This window comes from Cyprinus carpio, unplaced genomic scaffold (genome assembly GCF_018340385.1).
Source record: "Cyprinus carpio isolate SPL01 unplaced genomic scaffold, ASM1834038v1 S000006746, whole genome shotgun sequence".
NCBI lineage: Eukaryota > Metazoa > Chordata > Actinopteri > Cypriniformes > Cyprinidae > Cyprinus > Cyprinus carpio.
This window is the reverse complement of record NW_024879345.1, coordinates 347715-366098: the sequence shown is the minus strand read 5'-3', so window position 1 is coordinate 366098 and position 18384 is coordinate 347715. Positions and strand designations below refer to the sequence as shown.

The following is an 18384-nucleotide window of genomic DNA, read 5'->3' as shown; positions in this document are numbered from 1 at the left end:
TGTCATACAGTATTTATTAGGGATGTCACTTTATGCTTCCGTATGCACAGAGAGCCAAGAATCTGTTAAAAATGTGTGACCGTGTGAGGAACTTCGCACCTCAAAGTGGTGGTCCACTGTCTCAAAGAACTCAGGCAGTGGAATTGGTCCAGTGAAGCTGTTCCGAAAGTCTTTGACTCCAAGGGAGGCAAAGTGCCGGTCGAAACGCTGCACCAGCTCCTTGGCTACCAGCCAGATGTCCTCAAAGCTCTCGCTCTGGATCCTGTAACGCTCTGCAGAGAGACAACACACACTCACATAAAGAGAGAGACGGAGCAGTGCTATCAGCCTTCTGCCTCCCGCACCTGTAATTAGCTCATGACAACCTGAAACAGATCACAGGGCTTCCTCGCATGATGGATGCGAGCATAAGTGAAGCGTGTGTGTGTGTTTGTGTGTGTGTGAAAGTGTCCATTTATGTGTGTTCAAGAAAGACAGACAAAAGAAAGGGAGGGAGAGGGAGAGAGAGAGAGAGAGAGAGAGCAAGATGTTGATCCACACTGGCACCACAACAAAACTTTCATTACAGGATTTGACTGACCTCTCTGTTGTGGAAATACACAACTATGGTGGCTCTTTCACCTAATACTGTACCTGATTCTTAAATTCCCAGCACCAGTTTACAAATATCAACATAACATTATCGCAAGTTCAAACACTGGCACACTGGCATTCTTCAAGAGACTTTGAAGAACTTTCTATCAAGTATAGAGAATGGATTTTCTTTCTGAGATTACTCTACCAGTTGTTTTTCCTTCTTTGTGTCCAAACAGAGAGTTTTTCTTCACTGCTGTCACCATGTGCATGTCTTTATGAAGCAGATTTCAAAACATTTCCTGAATGTCCTTGAAGTCAATTCAAATTTACTGTCATAAAATGAGCATTTCATAAAATCTGTTTCTGAGTGATATTCCACTTGAAAATGTAGGGCAGAACTTGATGTTAATCAAGAGAAACAGAGTGAATGGAGAAAAGTGGTCTTTATATGACAGCTGATTGGAGGGGGGTGGCTGGGCTAAAAGAAAAGCCGCTTTGGAGGCGCAGGACATGATTACAATTTTATTTTCTTCTTTCTTTGGAATAGCATTAAAATATAACTAGAAAAGTGATTTAAAGTGTTCAACTAAAATCTGAAGTACTCATTTTCTAAAGGAATTAATTTAAAGAGTGGCATTTAACTGAATAATAATAATATTAATAATAATTAAAATATTCCAAGATTACTAAAAAACAAATACAAAATACACAAAAAAGAGACCAAAAGAAAACACACACAAATCATTGACTAGGACTAGGACACAAAGAGAACAGTTGAGTTTTTAAAGTATTCAGAAACCTCAAAACATATTTTTCACAGTTCTTGATCAGTAAAACTTGCATCTTCATGGCATGGTTTTAATAACATACACCAAGTTTTGTCTTAACAGAGCATTTAAATGATAAAACCTTTTTTTTTTGTTGACTGAATTTATGAGAACATCTATTACATTAGGTTTGAATAAAATAATCCAGGAAGATCAAATTTGGTGAAGATCAAACTAACACTGTAGGAGGAGTCTGAAAATGTATATTTCAGAAACCTTAAAATTGCAGCGCGTCATTGACATGGGTTAGGCATGTGTGCTGGTGTGTGAGAACTCACGGGATGTTTTGGAGGCAAGGACAATGACCCTGGAGCCTGTGATGAGTTGGAAGCCCAAAGCACTGCTGTCATTATTTTCTGACTTCTCAGAGAAATCTGAAACCCAGAAACATAGTGTTGTCAAAAGCACCAGTAAAATGGAATCACACCACCTTTCTGCAGTAGCAGTAGTACAGAGTGCCGTTTCATAGACAGACGCTTTCAAGCGCTCCTATACGTATTTGTGTGCACACTCCGTGAAGAGTGTAATGGTTTCTATTTTGTATTTGCTGTTGTGCACATGAAGCAATGACAAACAGAGGCATTTAAGTTAGCCAATCCACTCAATAATAGTTTTGTTCAGTGAGATGTGATTTGTGCACACTTGCAAATTATTTCATTATGACCAAAAAAGAACACAAGAACACAGGCGCATGTTGCCACCTCTGTCTCTGTCTCTGTCTGTCTGTCCCTCCTGATGGCTTCTGATTCTCATGCAGAGTGGCTGAACAGATGTCAGACAGAGATAGTCTCTTATCTGCACGCAGGACGCCGGAGCACAGCGGATTGTTCCTTATCTGACCAAAGCTCAGGCCTCACATTATCTCAGAAAAATGCTTTTCCAAGCCCTGTCTACAGCACTCACCCAGATAACAGAACACTGACTCCACTGCTCACCAATAACATGAAAATTTGGGAATTACACTAATTTAATTATACTGTATAATTATACTACATATAATAACGTAATTATACTTATACTACACATGTTTTTCTGTGTTAATCAAATTTCTGCTAATTTATGTTCCTATAAATATATTTTCTAGGGCTGTCAATTGATTAAAATTTTCAATCTAATTAATTACACTTTGTGGCAATTACTTAAAGTTAATTGCACATCAAATTTGGCTGAAAAATCCTCCAAAAGATCATCTAAAGACATGAGAAAACCATGAAATAGATATTACAAAAAGTAGATTTAGAATTTTTTTTTTCTATTTTAATTTTTAATTTTTGTGTGAACTGTCCCTTTAATTAGTTTTTTATTAATATGGATTTTATTTTATTTATTTTTTCAGAATTTTTATCAATATGAGAATATGGAATTATTTTTGAATAATATGATACTCTAAATAAGAAACTAAAACTGCCAGTATGTGGCAGTAAATGTCTTAATGTATAAGTCACTGAGTCAAATCACTACTGTGTGTTGCTCGGAGACGCACAACAGTTCTGCTTTGTCTTTATAGGTAATATTTGCATTGGCAAAGTTGAGCAAAAACAAGTTTTTGGAGTTCTTATTTAATTAAATTAAGTTCTTATTTAATTAAATGCTGTATAAAATCTATTTCACATTTGCACACATGCTATTTGGGACTGAAACAGCACTCGTGTAATATTGCACACGTTGCTTGTGTGATATAGCTTAACTATATCATATTTTATAAAGATAAGACAAAATGAATCCAGTGTATAGGTGTGTTCGACATGAACATCAAAGTACCACAAGTGCCATTAATGTCTGGCCCATAAACTGTAATTACTAAAATTTGGAAACAGTTGTGCAAGTATTCAATGGGCAAATGCTCTTTAATTGCAATTAGTAATTTACTGTATAAATATATTATTTTGCATCATTAGACTAAATTTTTTTTATATATATATATATATATATTAGAAGTCGTCCGATAGTGGATTTTACCTATACCGATAGCTATAGTTTTTAAAATGGATACTAAAGGAAAACTAAAACAGTGTTTTACTATTTTCAAGAAACCAGTAGCAGTACTGAACCATACTTTGTAAATGAATAAACATATTAATATTAATTATTATATTGATCATTAAAGTTATTTCATAGTTTACTAATGTTAAAAAAAAGAAACTTTAAAATTAAAAAATGTAGCCTATTAGTAATAGTAAAAGTTGAAATGAACACACTAGGAACAATACTTCTGCAGCTTTCATTAATATTACAAATTGATTCTTACTGTTAAGTATTACCATTTCAACAGTCATGCTTAAAGATGGCCATCTTTAAATATCTACAGTACACAAGACCATAGCATTAAAATTACATACATAGATTATTGATATTGTATGTGTATTCTCACACTTTATTGCTTCTATTTCTATTTTATTCTATTCTATTTTATTTTTATATTATTTTAACTTGATGAAATGTAAATGACACAGTGCACAAGACTATATTAGTTTCTTTTTTTTAAATCCGTCTAACCGGACCATAGAACGGGACTCTCAAAGCCTTGACATCCGGGTAAACATGCTAACATGTTTTACAAAATAACCAAAGCATTTCAATAAAAACCTTTATTTTGTGGAAAACACAGTGATCAAAATTAGAGAACAGTAACCACTGTAACATGAAAGAAGATTACAACTTAGCCATAACTTTGTTGCCTAGGATTTTCCAGAGATTTTTAATTTGATTCAGATCAGGACTCTGAGCCAGCCATTTCATTATTTCAATGTTCTTAGCTTCAAGGAAACTGCTTTACCCATTTTGCAGTGTGATGGGGACATTGTCTAGCATGAAAATACAGGCTGATTAGGAGATGCTTGCAGAAAAGGTACCGCATGTTGCTGAAGGAGGTTCTGATAAACATTTGCATTCACCTGCCATGTAGCTGTAAAAGAGGCCCAACTTCTGCTGCACAAAACATCCCCCAGAGCATAACACTCCCCCTTCTTCCCATCAGACCCAGATGAATTAAACTCACTAAAGTGAACTCTGGGCCAGTCCTCCTCTCTCTACACAACGTGCTCCTTAGCAAATGTGAGTCTAGCCTTTTGATTGTTTCTGCTGATGAGAGGCTTGGTCTCTGCAGAGTGCGCTTTCAGTCCGACTTCTCTTAAACATGCCGAGACAGATCCTTACCCTGTTCAGCACTGAACTGGTGAGCAATTCCAGCTGCAGTGTTGAACCGATTCCCTACTGAGAGTCTCCGCATTATCTTGTCTTCTCGTGCATTTGTCTTAGGTGGATGCACAGCCTTTTTGGGGGACTTGAATGAATTAGTGTCATTTTAAAGCTGCAATATTCTAGAAATCACAGATTTGGAATGACCAGCTTCTCTTACAGTGGCTGAAAGGGTCATCCCTTTGTCCTTCATCTGGACAACCTCCTGTTGCAGGATTTCAGTCACCTAAGAGCAGCCCACTATCTTGCAATCTCAGTGAAAATTAGAGGAATGCTACCAGTTAAATAGGGTTTGTTATATAATTAAGGAAAATTAGCAACAGGTGCCAGATTAACACCAACAACTTGGAGGTATCTGTAACTGTTCTCTAATTTTGATCAGAGTTCTTCTTGTAATATCCCATTTAAGTTTTTTATACTGTGCTTCAGAATACAATTAATATGTGAAATATGCTTCAAAAAACTCTCTCTCTCTCTCTCTATATATATATAAATATATCTTCTTCACAGTAAAGGCCCTTACAACTGACAGCCTTACACTACACCCACTAAATATCTGTCACAGGTGTAGAAATGTACAATGTTTAAAAATATATATATAAAAAAATCTACATTTATGTTTGCCGAAGTAAGACCCAAGGTATGCAGACTTTTACAGATGTTGCTGTTGTTGCACCCCCAGTGGCAAACTAATGAATCTGTAAAATTAGTATTTGCCTAAGTTCAACCCATGACTCTTATAATAGTAGTGTTGGTAATACACATAGAGATTATGGTTGATGGTTGACTTTTTGGCAAGGAAGCTTGAGGTGACATGTGATGCAATGTGTTTTTGTATGATTCCAGAGAAGGCTGGACTGAAATAGAATTACAAAAAATATGTTTGGCTGTGGTACCTGGGAAGACTTCACTGAGGTTGACGGGAGGTTTGTTGGTGTCCACAGTGATCTTGTACTTGGCATTTTTGATAGCTGAGGAGGGGTAGCACACTAACCGAAGAGGCAGGTTGAATTTACATTGAGATACTCGAGGGATTCCTGACAGAGTGAGCGCAAACACAAAGACAAGTCATTACACAAAAGACAAGAACCACTCAAACACACATTGAACTGTAAAAAGTTTCATCTTCAGACTAGTCTTCAAAAACTTCAGCCAATATTAGCTCGACTGAACAAGTCTTTTTGGAAATAAGGATGAGGCAGAGGAGACTCTCTAAGAGTTTGAAGAAAAGAATATAAGATCAGTGATGCTGAAAAAACAAACATGTACCTATGTACTGTTCAAAGGCACGTGATCATAATATGTTGAGTAGATAAGTGCATCTGGAGTTTCAGTAATGCTTTCCTGTTATTTCTGTTATTTCTGTAATCTAAACCTGTACTGTAGTGCCATGAGCCACTGAGCTAATGTCATACTTGAGAGCAGGGTTTCTTTTCAGCTTGGTTCACAGTGAATGAAGAACATCATTTCTGAATGTGCTTTGAGTTTACCTTGCATTCGGGAAGCCAGTGTGCACTAGGTACACTTTAATTTATAAATTCACATAATTTCCAACATTTTTGTGGGCAGAGGTTGACTTTTTTGAATGTGAAGAATTTAAAGGGGTCAAGTTTTCCTTTCTTTTCTCTAAGTCTCAAACCTAAATAGACATTCTTAGTGGTTAAATCAGTGGTTAAGTTGTATTTACAACACTGTTCCAGAACAGTTCGACCCAAATATTCAGATTTGTGCAGTGCATTTTATGGAGGACAAGGACTGTTTCCTGGGAGAGTAGCCTACAATGCCAGTGTTCTGACAAATAATTCTGACTCATAGACTGTAAGTACATTTTCATATGTAAAGGATTTGCCACTGATAATTCAAACGCTAGTTCTGAGCAGTGTAGAGTAGCGCATGTTGTTAGTCGTTTCTTCAATCACAAATGCAGACATGGTTTTATGTTTACACGGAGTGATGCAACTTAGTAATTATGTCCCCACTGGATGCTACAAATGTTTGTAATGGGCTTTATTGGTTTTGTCTTGTCGCACCGGGACACGGCATCACAGTATGTTAAGGGCCGTAACATTTTTGTCACACACTTGAGGTATTCAGCCAATCACAATGCACTGGATAGCTGGCAATTCAGCATACACCCCACTTTTCAGAACGATGAGCTTCGTAAAAATCGATACATTTCAGAAAGGCGGGCCATAGGGAGAAACAATAATGTACATTATGTGGAAAATAATGTGTCTTTTGAACCTTAAACCGCATAAACACATTTCATTACACCAAATACACAAAATAATGTTATTTTTTAGCAACGTCATATGACCCCTTTAAGAATTTTTATAGCATCACAACTTGATGTAATTTAATTTTTTATTTTTTTTATTTCACATTTATTTTTTCTGTCTTCATTTTTCATAATTACAGTTAATAATAATACTAATACTAATAATATTCTTTTTATTATTACATTTGATTGGGTTCCTAAAAACACCAGTGTGAATGCAATGTGGGCTGTGACACAATCACAAATAAAAAAAAGGTTTAAGTCTACTTACAAAGTAAAGTCTAGCTACAAAGTAAAAATGTTTTTCATATTGCACTTCATATCGCAACATAATCACAATATGATATTTTGGGCAAGTCACACAACCCTACACAGTATATTAAAACAACTTACATAAAAAACACAAATATTTTATCTGTTTACTTGCATGTTTTGACCATTAACCGGCATCAGTAAACTATGAACATGCGAATGTGTTTTTAAATTATTAAAATATTAACTTAAAATCTCAAAGTTTATGTCTAAGGGATTTGGATGACAGAAAAGCTTTGGAACCACTATTTTAGAGCAAAGAAGAACATGACATACTGACTTTCCTGTCTGTGAGATGGGAAACAAAATCATGATGCTATCACCCCCTACCCCCTACTGGACACATCAACTACTGCAGTGAAGGTGCAGAAGAAATGCCCTGTGCTTTGTGTGTATATTTATCAACATATTTGCATATTAAAGTGTTTGCCTACAGCTGAACATATGCAGTCACATCTGATGATAGGAAATATATATCCTGTTCTGAGGGCCTTTCTGTCACTCACCTGCAGGGTTGAGCTCTGACATGGGAGGCAGCAAGAAAGAAGAGCAGAATATCTGAATTACACATTCACACTGACACATGAATCATACTACAGAGGGGCAGTCAGGGGTGACTGTACTGCAGAAAAACAACTGATGCAGTAATTTCATAAAATTGAAGGAAACAGAAGAAAAAGGTCCACAAATAAAAATACAGTTAAAGCAGTACTATTGTGAAATATTATTACAATTTAAAAAAATGGGGCAAGATATTAAAAAAAGGAAATAATAATAACACACTTAGCAAGGATGCATTAAATTGATCTAAAGCGACAGCAAAGACTTTTATAATATTACAAGAGATTTCTATTTCAAATACATGCTGTTCTAGATTCTTTTATTAATTTCTATTCATCAGTAATGGCTAAAAATTCAGCTTTGCCCTCATAAGAAGAAATTACAACTTATATTTTAATAAAAAAGAAAACATGTATTTTTAATTGTAATAATATTTCACAATGTAATTGTTTCTACTGGATTTTAAAATATCATTTCAAAATATATTTATTTATTTATTCTATTTTAGAGTGAAATCTAACTTGGGCCTGTTTTCATGAGATTCATCCAAAAAGCTTTTCTCTGAAATCAATGGTAGCTGTTGAACTGAATGCTTCTGACCGGCAGAACACTTTATGAAATATGACCTATAAGCTGGAAGTGTTTGAGATACACCTCTGCTTCCAGGTCTAAATGTAGCATTAGTCTCCCCTCAGAGTTCCCGCTCATTTGCGTAAAGCTCAATTTGTCTCTGTGTAAACACCACCGACCCTTTGACAAAAACTCACCATAACCAGCTAACCTCATCTTCCATTTCAGCAGCGAATGCTCTGTTTACTTAAAGAGAGGAATAGCCATTACTGCCCAGAAAAGGCACTTCAACTGGTGGCTGCATCAGTCATTTAAACCACACTCCCAAAAACACGCTCTGCATTCCACATGTTCTCAAGAGCTATTCCTGCTGTTACTACACAAATACTGCTCCCTCGAAGCCACACAGAGAGTCTGTGCACTCTTAGCACATTTTCTGTGTGAGAAATCTTCAGAATGCATTTAAACTTTATTGCACTCTCACTGGTACTTAACAAAAAATACATTTTAAAAGCAATTTAATGATTCTGCAGGATGCTTACTGGAGGTTTCTGCAGCTCCGAGCAGGTCATACCTCTTACTTTAGTTTAACAAGAATGTAATTGAATAGTAAATGGCAAATGAGACAATGTGCCCGACATTGTAACACTTAATGAAAATCCACCTTCATATCCACATCTCCCAGTGTTAAGCAGCAGAATACAATTTTATAAACTGTAAAATTACACTATTTTATGATATTTACTCGTACCACTATGAATCGAAAGCACTAAACAAGCTGCCATTGTTTTAAAAAGATCTCTAAAAGATGCAAATACAAGTTTGGTTTGCTACATTGTTGTCACATGACCCCAAGATGTTGCATGTTCACTTCAGTGAGTGTCATCAGTGTTTATCTCAGAAACGTAGCTAATATTCCCTGTTTAAAACTTTTTTGTTGGCAGTTCAATCAAACATACAAGCAAACAAGGTGTTGTGGATGATATTACTTCTGGTGGATGGCAACAGTAGTATACTGCTCTGAAATCATCCTCACTATGTCTTGACTATTTTGGGGAGATGTGTTTACTGTCAGTAAGGGTCTGAACATGAAAGCAATGAAGGCTGGATTAAAACCTTCAAAGCGCTACAATTAACCTTTGTGTGTTATGTGTGTGAGAGTGTGTTTTTAGGTGTGGAAGAAGCAAGTGATTAGGACAGTAATTACAGGCTTGCATGGGCAACACACACACACAAATTCTTCCAATTCCGCACAAGCATCTCCAATGCAGAATTACTCCAGTGCTTAGTACACACACACTTACATGCATAAAATGTTTAACTTATATCACAAATATCATATAAAACCAGATTCACGATAACGGCAATATTCTTACCCCCTATTTTCTTATTTTTTCTAACCTAAGAATAAAGTCCCAAAATAAAGAAGAATATTCTAAAACGGAATTCTGTTTTATTCCGTTTAGGTTCCAAATAGTAAGCCTTACAACATAACATGAGCTACATATAATACATACTTATACTACTAGTACTGTATGTGCACCGCACAAGTACTCTAAAACCTTTAAGGTGCTGAGTTGATTGAGTTGATCAAGCCTGTCACTTTCTTTCTTAACAAAAAAAGTTCACACTTTATTTTAAGGTCCAATTCTCACTATTAACAAATTATTAACTACGACTTTTGCCTCAAAACTCTTAATTACAGCTTATTAACAGTTAGTAGTTGTTAAGGTTAGGTATTGAGTAGGATTAGGGATGTAGAATGTGGTCATGCAGAATATTTGCTTTATTTTATATTAAGAACTAATAAACAGCCAATATGCTAATAAAATGCATGCTAATAAGCAATTAGTTAAAAGTGAGATTTGTTCCCAATACAAAAGTGTTACCGAAAAAAATAAAAATAAATTATATATATATATATATATATATATATATATATATATTTTTATAAAAATTCTTACAAACTTCTCAGAATTTCTCTTAAGAAACAATTTTTTCCCCCAAGAATTTCATAAATTAGGACCCAGATCCTTAGTTCCTGTTATTGCGTATACAAATAGAGAGTGCTCAAAGTTTTCCCAATAAGTTGGCTAATTATGACAAAATCACCCATTGGAAACTTTCAGATGTATTCTTATAATGTCAGGGTTTGGGTTAGTCTTTACTCATTCTAATTAGCTTCATCTAAAAACAATTAGAAATCTAGACAAGCATGTGTGTGTGTGTGTGTGTGTGTGTGTGTGTGTGTGTGTGTGTGTGTGTGTGTGTGCAGTCCTATGTACCTGCGAGCTAATGAGTAAAACAGAGTCACTATTTTCAGAAGGACAGAAAGAAAAAGAGTGCCAGAGAAAAGGGAAACTCCCGGATATTTTCAGGAAGTTTTCCAGCAGTCTCTGCCAACACAGACACCATCCAAGAGAAACGCCAGGACAAACGCAGCCTTTCTGCTGCTTTTTCTGCTTTGGCAAGCATCCAGACATCTTGAAATGAGTAAAAGGGCTTAAAGAAGTGAGGAAAGAGGGTAATGTGTTCCAGAGCTTGGAGATGGAGTCAGACAAACAGAGCGTGGGAGTGATCATGAGGAGCTCATACCTGTAGCTGAGCTGTAGGACACGGCGATATCTCCACACAAATCCGCTGGAGGATAGTGGCCGTTCAGAAATGCTGAGAATCTCACCACTAACTCACAGCCACTGCCTGTCAAACAAACAACAAGATACATAACGTGTAATTTGGTATTAAGGCATGCCAACAGGTGTGTTAGTTGTGACTCTTCTTAATTGTGAGGAGCCATATTAAAAGTTGTCATAAAATTCTACACATTCTATTAGTGCATTAATGCAGCAGCTTGCTACGTTGCAACCTGTAAATAATCTACACTTAACACAAATGAACTACAACACTTGCGGAGAACACTCGTAGAATCACTTTAGGAGCTTAGATATTTAATCATTTAACATTCATATTATTATTATTACGCCTGGAGCAGTTTTTTAAAAGTAAGTATCATGGTTACGTTTTAAGGGAAACTGTAATGTAATGTAATTGTATGATTTTTCTGAAAAAAAAAAAAAAATACTATTGTAATATTCCCTATAAAATAACATAAATAAGTTAAAAAGTTGAATTACTATTTATTTAGCATTTTATAGTACACTTATAAAATTACAAAACTAATTTTTGTGGCTGTTTAAAATCCTTAATTTCAAAACCTTTAAAATGTTTACATTAGTGGAAAACTGCACGGAAACCTGCTTTCTTTTTTTGACAACAGCTGGTTTATAAGCGCTTCTCATTACATGTTGAAGTGGAAGATGGTTGGCGCATGTTGCCTTTCCAAATGCACATTATAAGTGACCCAAACTCAGAGCAGATGTAGAGATGGAGCTTGTGTGGACCAGCAATTTACTGTGAACCGAGCCGCTCTGAGAGACTGAAAACACCAGATCAGGAGTAATGAACTCTTTCACTCTGAAACCTGCAGCATATATTTATTGAATCAAATCACAGACTTTGTGAGTTAATAAATCACATTAATCAGTTTTATTTCGATTAATCATGCAGCCCTACCAGAAACCCCCTAAAAGCTGTGCATTAGAGAGATTTTACCACAGTTAACAAGGCTCCTTAATGCAGAGCTTATGGCTTTATCATTTCTTTAATTGGTTTGTGTTACATTTCTGTCTTTAGTAACATGATCTGTTTCAAGTGTTTTGTGTGTCCACAGTGAGCTGCATTCACACAGGTGACTGACCCGCGGTAATGCTTGATTGCCGACCACTCAGATTAAGTGTTTGGCCCCCCAGTACACACACACACACACACACACACACACACAGAGAGGGTCTGGCTGTTACTCACACACTCTCTCTGTCTGTGCTCCTATCAGCTCATCGGGCAGCAGCACTTTCTACGCTCTTTAAAAGCTCTCTCTCTCTGGGAGGGCAGGCTTTTAACCTTTCCATCTCACTGCCGTGGGCAAACAGTAGTCCATCAGGCTCTCTTGTTCTGTGCACGACACACAAGCTCAGCCGCCACGCTGGTGGCGTCAGTTTGAGCTGGCAGAAAGCATAACACCACTTTTTTAAACTGTTTAGAATCTAGGTGGTTAAATTAAGGCCATTTGTGCTGACCTCTCTTGACCTATGCTGACAGTAGCCCACCCCTGGAATTCATGACATGCATTAGAAACACAGCATGCAGAACACACACAGCACAAAAGCACTTAGATAAGAATTCCTTTGACAAAACAGCTAGATGCACTGTGAGTTTGTGTTGTGAGGATTATAGGGGGCTATTCTAAGGGTCTTTGACCTTTAGGGCATGTATGAGTTCTGCCCTCTCAGCACTTACACTCACTTTTGATCTGGTAAGCTGAGGTCATGGCTATAATGTAGTGGTAGGTTTATGTCTTCATGCATTATCACAAAATATACAAACTGACCAAAGATGTGTATATCTGAATAGTTTTGGACCTTCTGAATAGTTCTACTTAAATACATGAAAAAGGTGATTCAAAAAAATGTTTTGGTCAAAATAACACATTGTACTGGTTAGATTAAGGTATTGGCTTGACTAGCTGCCCATGCTGACCAAATGAAACTTCACAACCTGGATGGAATTATTTATTGCATCTGTAGCACTATACATATGGGACGAGTTTTCTGAATGATGTTTGAGTTGCAATTTTTATTACCCAGTGCACCGATTTAAACAGGACTTTCATCTCAGTGTTTACAGTGTTACAGAGGTAGTCTGCAGTTTCTAGATGTGGGCGTTATAGAGAGTCATGTTCTCTGGTTGCTGCATCATACATGACTTACATGTCTTTTCAATAATGACTTTTTATTATACATAATTCCCATTTATTATAAAAGTTTAATTGCAGCATCCGGAAGATTAGTGTGTAAACAGTAGCTCAGTGTAGTCAATGCTGTATAGATGTTTTAGTCAAAACAATGCGTTGGGATAATATAATATCAGCAATAACCTTATTCGGAGGGGACTGCTTTTTGAGTTTAAATTCCTATCCCCTGATGTTTGTGATTTCATGTACTGATTCGGACAGGACTAGCATCTCCACGTTTATTACAGCATCACATATTGCGTTGCTGTCTTTTAATGAAATATGTGTTTTTGATATAATTTCAATTTATAAAAATGGTAAAAATTTGTAAATAAAAACCTTAAATGCTCTTTAGAGCTAACGTAAAAGACCATTTGCAAGAGTGGGTACTGAATGGGTTTTGTACTATCGTTACTGAAAAAGTATTGTCTTGTCGCATTTTTACAATTTGTAAATTAAAAAAATGTTACAAGACTTTTTTTATAATTTAAAAAAGACATTCTTTACCATTTAAAAACATTTTTACAATTTAAATATTTAAACATTTAAAAAATGTAAATAATTTTTTAAAACCCTAATTTAAACTAAATGCATTTATCACAAAAAGCCTGATTAAGGTATGTGCAAAGAATGATGTTTTGGAAAAAGTACTGTAAAAAGGGATCCAAAAGAGTGAGTGATGTGACACATGGTCTCCATCCATCCACTTCTCAGGTCTCAACTCCACCTGAGCAGTCCATCACAGCTGATGAGGCTAAGAGCAGTCTGTCAGTCACAGCTGTTCTTGCTGAAGAGGACGCATGGAGTTTCCAAACTGAGCACACACTGAGCTCCACTCAAAAACACAAGAGATACAGTCATGTGCTGGTGATCTGAGAAACAAACACTGCTAATCAAGCCAATGCTTACCAGTCACACTGGGCAATTCTGCTGTTACATTCTATCCCATTCTCTTTTTTAAGACAAATAACGTATGTTAATGTAACCCATTGCTAATACATATTCATCTGCTAATTCCATATTCATCAAATTTCCAAAAGCTGCATACAGTATATTATGGAATCATGCTGGCTCTCGACACAAAGATTTTGGCTTGCTCTCGACAAAATGTGAATTATTAAACCTTCTAAGATACCTTATTTTGGCCAAATTCTAATGCATTTATCCTTCATGGATAAGGCAATCTCAGAATGCATTGTGATGAGCAAAAAAAGTGGTAAAAAGTGTTAGCCTAAATGCACTGTAAGTCGCTTTGGATAAAAGCGTCTGCTAAAATGCATAAATGTAATAAAACTAGCAGTAATTTGTGAAGAACACAACAAATCACACAAAAAGTAAACCACATACTTTACGGTTAAACCTTCTTCAAATATTGACTGTGGGCTTGAAAACAGTAAAGAGCTTAAGCTGAATGAGTTGGCTCATCTGGGACTGACAAAGAGCGGCCCATCACAACAAAAGCACATGGATATAAATACAAAAAAATAGACGGGAAGCATAGGGAATGTTCTCTGCTTCAGCAACTCTGTCTCGTGGTCTCCTGTATTTACATTCCTGAGCTGACCTGAAGGGAGCTTCTTGGGTGAAACCCCTCCTTCCATCAACAGCTCACGTTCTTTCATGAGCTCCATAAAGAATTTGACAATTGGTAATGAAATATTATCACAAAACCATACTATACTGAAAACAATGCTATCTACATAGATCTCTGGGTGGGAAAATTTGCCCTGCTATACATAATTGTATTTTTTTTTTTTCAAGTGATGTCAGATGGGTTGAGTTTGCATTAAAGCACATGACTGACTGGAGTTTTACTTTCACTCATGTCAGAAAGTGAAGACAGCTGCCTTGCTGCCCAGTAAGTGAATGACTGAACAGACAGCATTTTTGTACAAAGATACCTCTATAGAAAACTTGATTCTGACAGGCTTCCAAGGCACCATAACATCATGTCTGATTTCAGAACAAATCCAAGTCAATTTTAAATACAATCAACAAATACTGCTAGTTTAACAGTAGAAATGGACTTAACAGGCAAACAGCACATATAGGATTTTGGGATGTTATCTATGCAAACATCATTCTGTAAGTCAATACATACATTAACAACAATTGGGACCAATATCAAGTAATTAAGTGGAGAACTATGTGCGTGGTACTCTACAGTGTGGCATGATTTTGAATAGTTGGAGTGCATACACTAATAGAAAACTGTGTGTTCAAAATTCATCAGTCCTATTGGTTCTTCAGTGCACAAACTGTAAGAGCTGCCACAATGTAGGAAAGCAACTCAAATTCTCTGACACTGCCAGATCTTCTGAGACTAAGATTCTTGGTAAAGACTATTAAGACTAGGCTATCAAATACCCAAGGTTTCACCTCACTTTTTTTAGTTTTGCTAACTTATTCAGGTTTACAGTTTATGAACAAATTGCATTAATTTATGTCAAACATTGTTATACCATGGACCCACCCTGGAAAGGTCTCAGGTAGATGATGGTGTATGTAATAAAAGTTGTTGATGTTTTACTGCCACTAATACTTATTTCAGCTGGAAACTGCAGTATTTTTATGCATACACTAGGTATGTTTTGCAAAAATGTAGGTAGACATGCAAAAATGTTTCCAATGGATGAAGAACCATCACCTTCTATTCAAATTTGACAAGACAGAACTGCTTGTGGTTTCAGCCAACCCAACACTTCATCACAATTTCTCCACCCAGCTAGGAACATCGACCATAACACTAGAAACTTCATGTTTGTGGGTAGATGTTTGAGACAAGAGTATAGAGACAAGAATCATACCCATGGAGTCCAACACAAACTGGTCCTGCGTGACTCCCAGAGGAGGCTGAACACACACCGTCATCTTTGGGCTGTGCACTGCACCACGATTCTTTATTTTAAACTGAGAATAAAGCACACATTCAGGACATACTGTATCACCTCAGCATTATAAAGCGCTATGGGCTTCTATTACACAAGAAAACCTAATATTCTTAATAGACATCAGCGTTAAATGAGCTGCAACCAACCTTGACTGTGACAGAGGGGACAGGCATGCCGTTCATCTCAGGTATGACAGCACACTGTGAGAGAGATCATCACAACTGTGTGTGTGAGACAAAACAGTATCCACAAGTACACAAAATCTGACAAAACCTTCCATTGTGGACATAAAGCATTTTTTCAGTTATGGTTTGAGTTAGTCTGTGGTCATTAAAGTGAATTTTATAAGAATTTTTATCAAACAAAGTGATGTGTGTGTGTGTGTGTGTGTGTGTGTGTGTGTGTGTGTGTGTGTGTGTGTGTGTGTGTAAACTTAACTATCTTATAAGTACATAAACTATCAATCTTCAAAACTAAGCTAAATATGACAAAAGCTTTCTTTAGTGACATTCAGGGAAGTTTTCTTTTAGCGGTAGCTTTATAAAAAAATAACTTAAGTCTACAGTATGTCTTTGTCTCAATAGCTAAACCTGTGTGAATGTGTGTAAAAATGATTCATAAATAATGTAATGTAAAAATAATGTTTTTATTTAGGTCACCTGCAGTCATTATAATAAGCTTCATATAAAAACAGCAGAATTATATGAATGAGATAAACATGTTCGCATTTGTACCGAGACTTCATCCATGTGAGATGAGACTATGGCGGTCAGAGTGAGCTCTTCCTCAGTCTCTGCCCTCGGGAGAATGTCTGGAGAAAGATCACACACAAACACACAGAACATTTAGATGTAGAACAAGACTTGATTTTATTGAGTTATATTACAATGTGACTTATATAATGAATTCAATTAGTGTCAACCATGCAAAGCTCACACAGATAAGCATTGCCACACACCTATTGTTTGTAGCATTACTAACTTGACATCACTTTTTTTCCAGCCACTCAGACATAGTTACATTAGCAGTAAAGATACACTAAAAGGAAGAAAATGTTACACTTTGATAAAATATTATGTTAACTGGAAGGAGCTGTTTAAAAGCCCAAATGCTCGCTTAATTTAAAAACAGATCAGGTACTGGTCTGGCGTTCAATTTGGGATAATTTTGGGCTTTGCAAGAAGCCTTTAACTGTTAGCATCTATTAACATACACAGTGGATTTATTCGTCTGAACTCTGTGCACCATACCTTGGGTTTTGGAAGCCTCGCGAATAACCTTTTGCAGCATTTTCATCTCTGTGTCGACCTCATCATAGTTGACCTCTCGGGCATCCACTTTAGGTGCAGTGAAGAAGGAGGGGTCAGTGCCCATGTAAGAGCACTGGAGATGACCGTCAGAGCTCAGAGTCACCACCAACCCCTTCAGTTCCCTGAAAACACAGAACACATTTCAATGCATGTCTGTCTTTAAACAAACAATATTTTCTGCTTAAGACTACTGAAGGTCTCTTACTTCATGATCGCCCAGGGTAGGTTAACTGATATTTTTATTTTTTATTATAATGTTTTAATAAATAAGACAGCCATTTATTATACTATAGACACATTGTGCCCATTACGACATCAATATTTTTAAGCTTTTTTAATAGAATGGTGTGATTGGTTTCTTTCCACTTTTTCTACTGTTGCTTTCTGACTGTATTAGATTGTACTTCTCCACAGACAACATTGAACCGAGACAAGCACAGCAGCTCATTTAGGTGGTGCTGACAGATGCTCTTTTAATGTGAGGCCAGTAGAAGAGTGACAGGATGGACAATGGCAGAGTGAGTGACCTGTGCAGGACAGCCAGAGAGACACTCTCTACAGACGTATCTGTTACCTCTGCATGTGAGAACCACTCTAAGCAAACAGTCCCACAAACACTGAATGCTTTAAAGAGACATAGCACACACACAACCATGTGAATGATGGCAAGTACCACACACACAGCAGCTCATATTCAGTCTAACTTGAGGGCTGACAGGGTTGTTAGGTGTTTCTATGAAGAAGGGAGGTTAATGAGATTAAGGGCAGACAGGAAAGATTCATTTGGGCAGCGATCACTTACGGGAAGTTAGCGACACGTACAGCCACAGGCACACAGGACAGCTGGGCCACCCACTTCAGCGTCACATCCTGGTACACCAGCAGCATGTTGTTATGGTTACACATCAGGATGTTGGTGGAACCCTCAGAAACTGAAGACAAAGCCAGAGAGAAGACATTACATTACATTTACATTTAGTCATTTAGCAGACGCTTTTATCCAAAGCAACTT

General features: G+C 36.6%; 1 protein-coding gene across 2 annotated transcripts in view; it reads right to left on the bottom strand.

The window, feature by feature from the left end:
• Nucleotides 1-18384, bottom strand: part of bbs9 (Bardet-Biedl syndrome 9) — a 107155-nt gene that overhangs the window by 75708 nt on the left and 13063 nt on the right. Inside the window, exons 9-18 of one of the 2 annotated variants that reach the window (XM_042755720.1) lie at nucleotides 18175-18304; nucleotides 17313-17494; nucleotides 16797-16873; nucleotides 16209-16262; nucleotides 15979-16081; nucleotides 10918-11022; nucleotides 7698-7712; nucleotides 5498-5638; nucleotides 1682-1777; nucleotides 100-272 (exon numbers count right to left, since the gene is read on the bottom strand). In XM_042755720.1, coding sequence (XP_042611654.1) covers nucleotides 100-272; nucleotides 1682-1777; nucleotides 5498-5638; nucleotides 7698-7712; nucleotides 10918-11022; nucleotides 15979-16081; nucleotides 16209-16262; nucleotides 16797-16873; nucleotides 17313-17494; nucleotides 18175-18304 — 1076 coding nt within the window. The remainder of the gene's footprint in view (nucleotides 1-99; nucleotides 273-1681; nucleotides 1778-5497; nucleotides 5639-7697; nucleotides 7713-10917; nucleotides 11023-15978; nucleotides 16082-16208; nucleotides 16263-16796; nucleotides 16874-17312; nucleotides 17495-18174; nucleotides 18305-18384) is intronic. The other variant, XM_042755721.1, reaches the window with a different exon arrangement.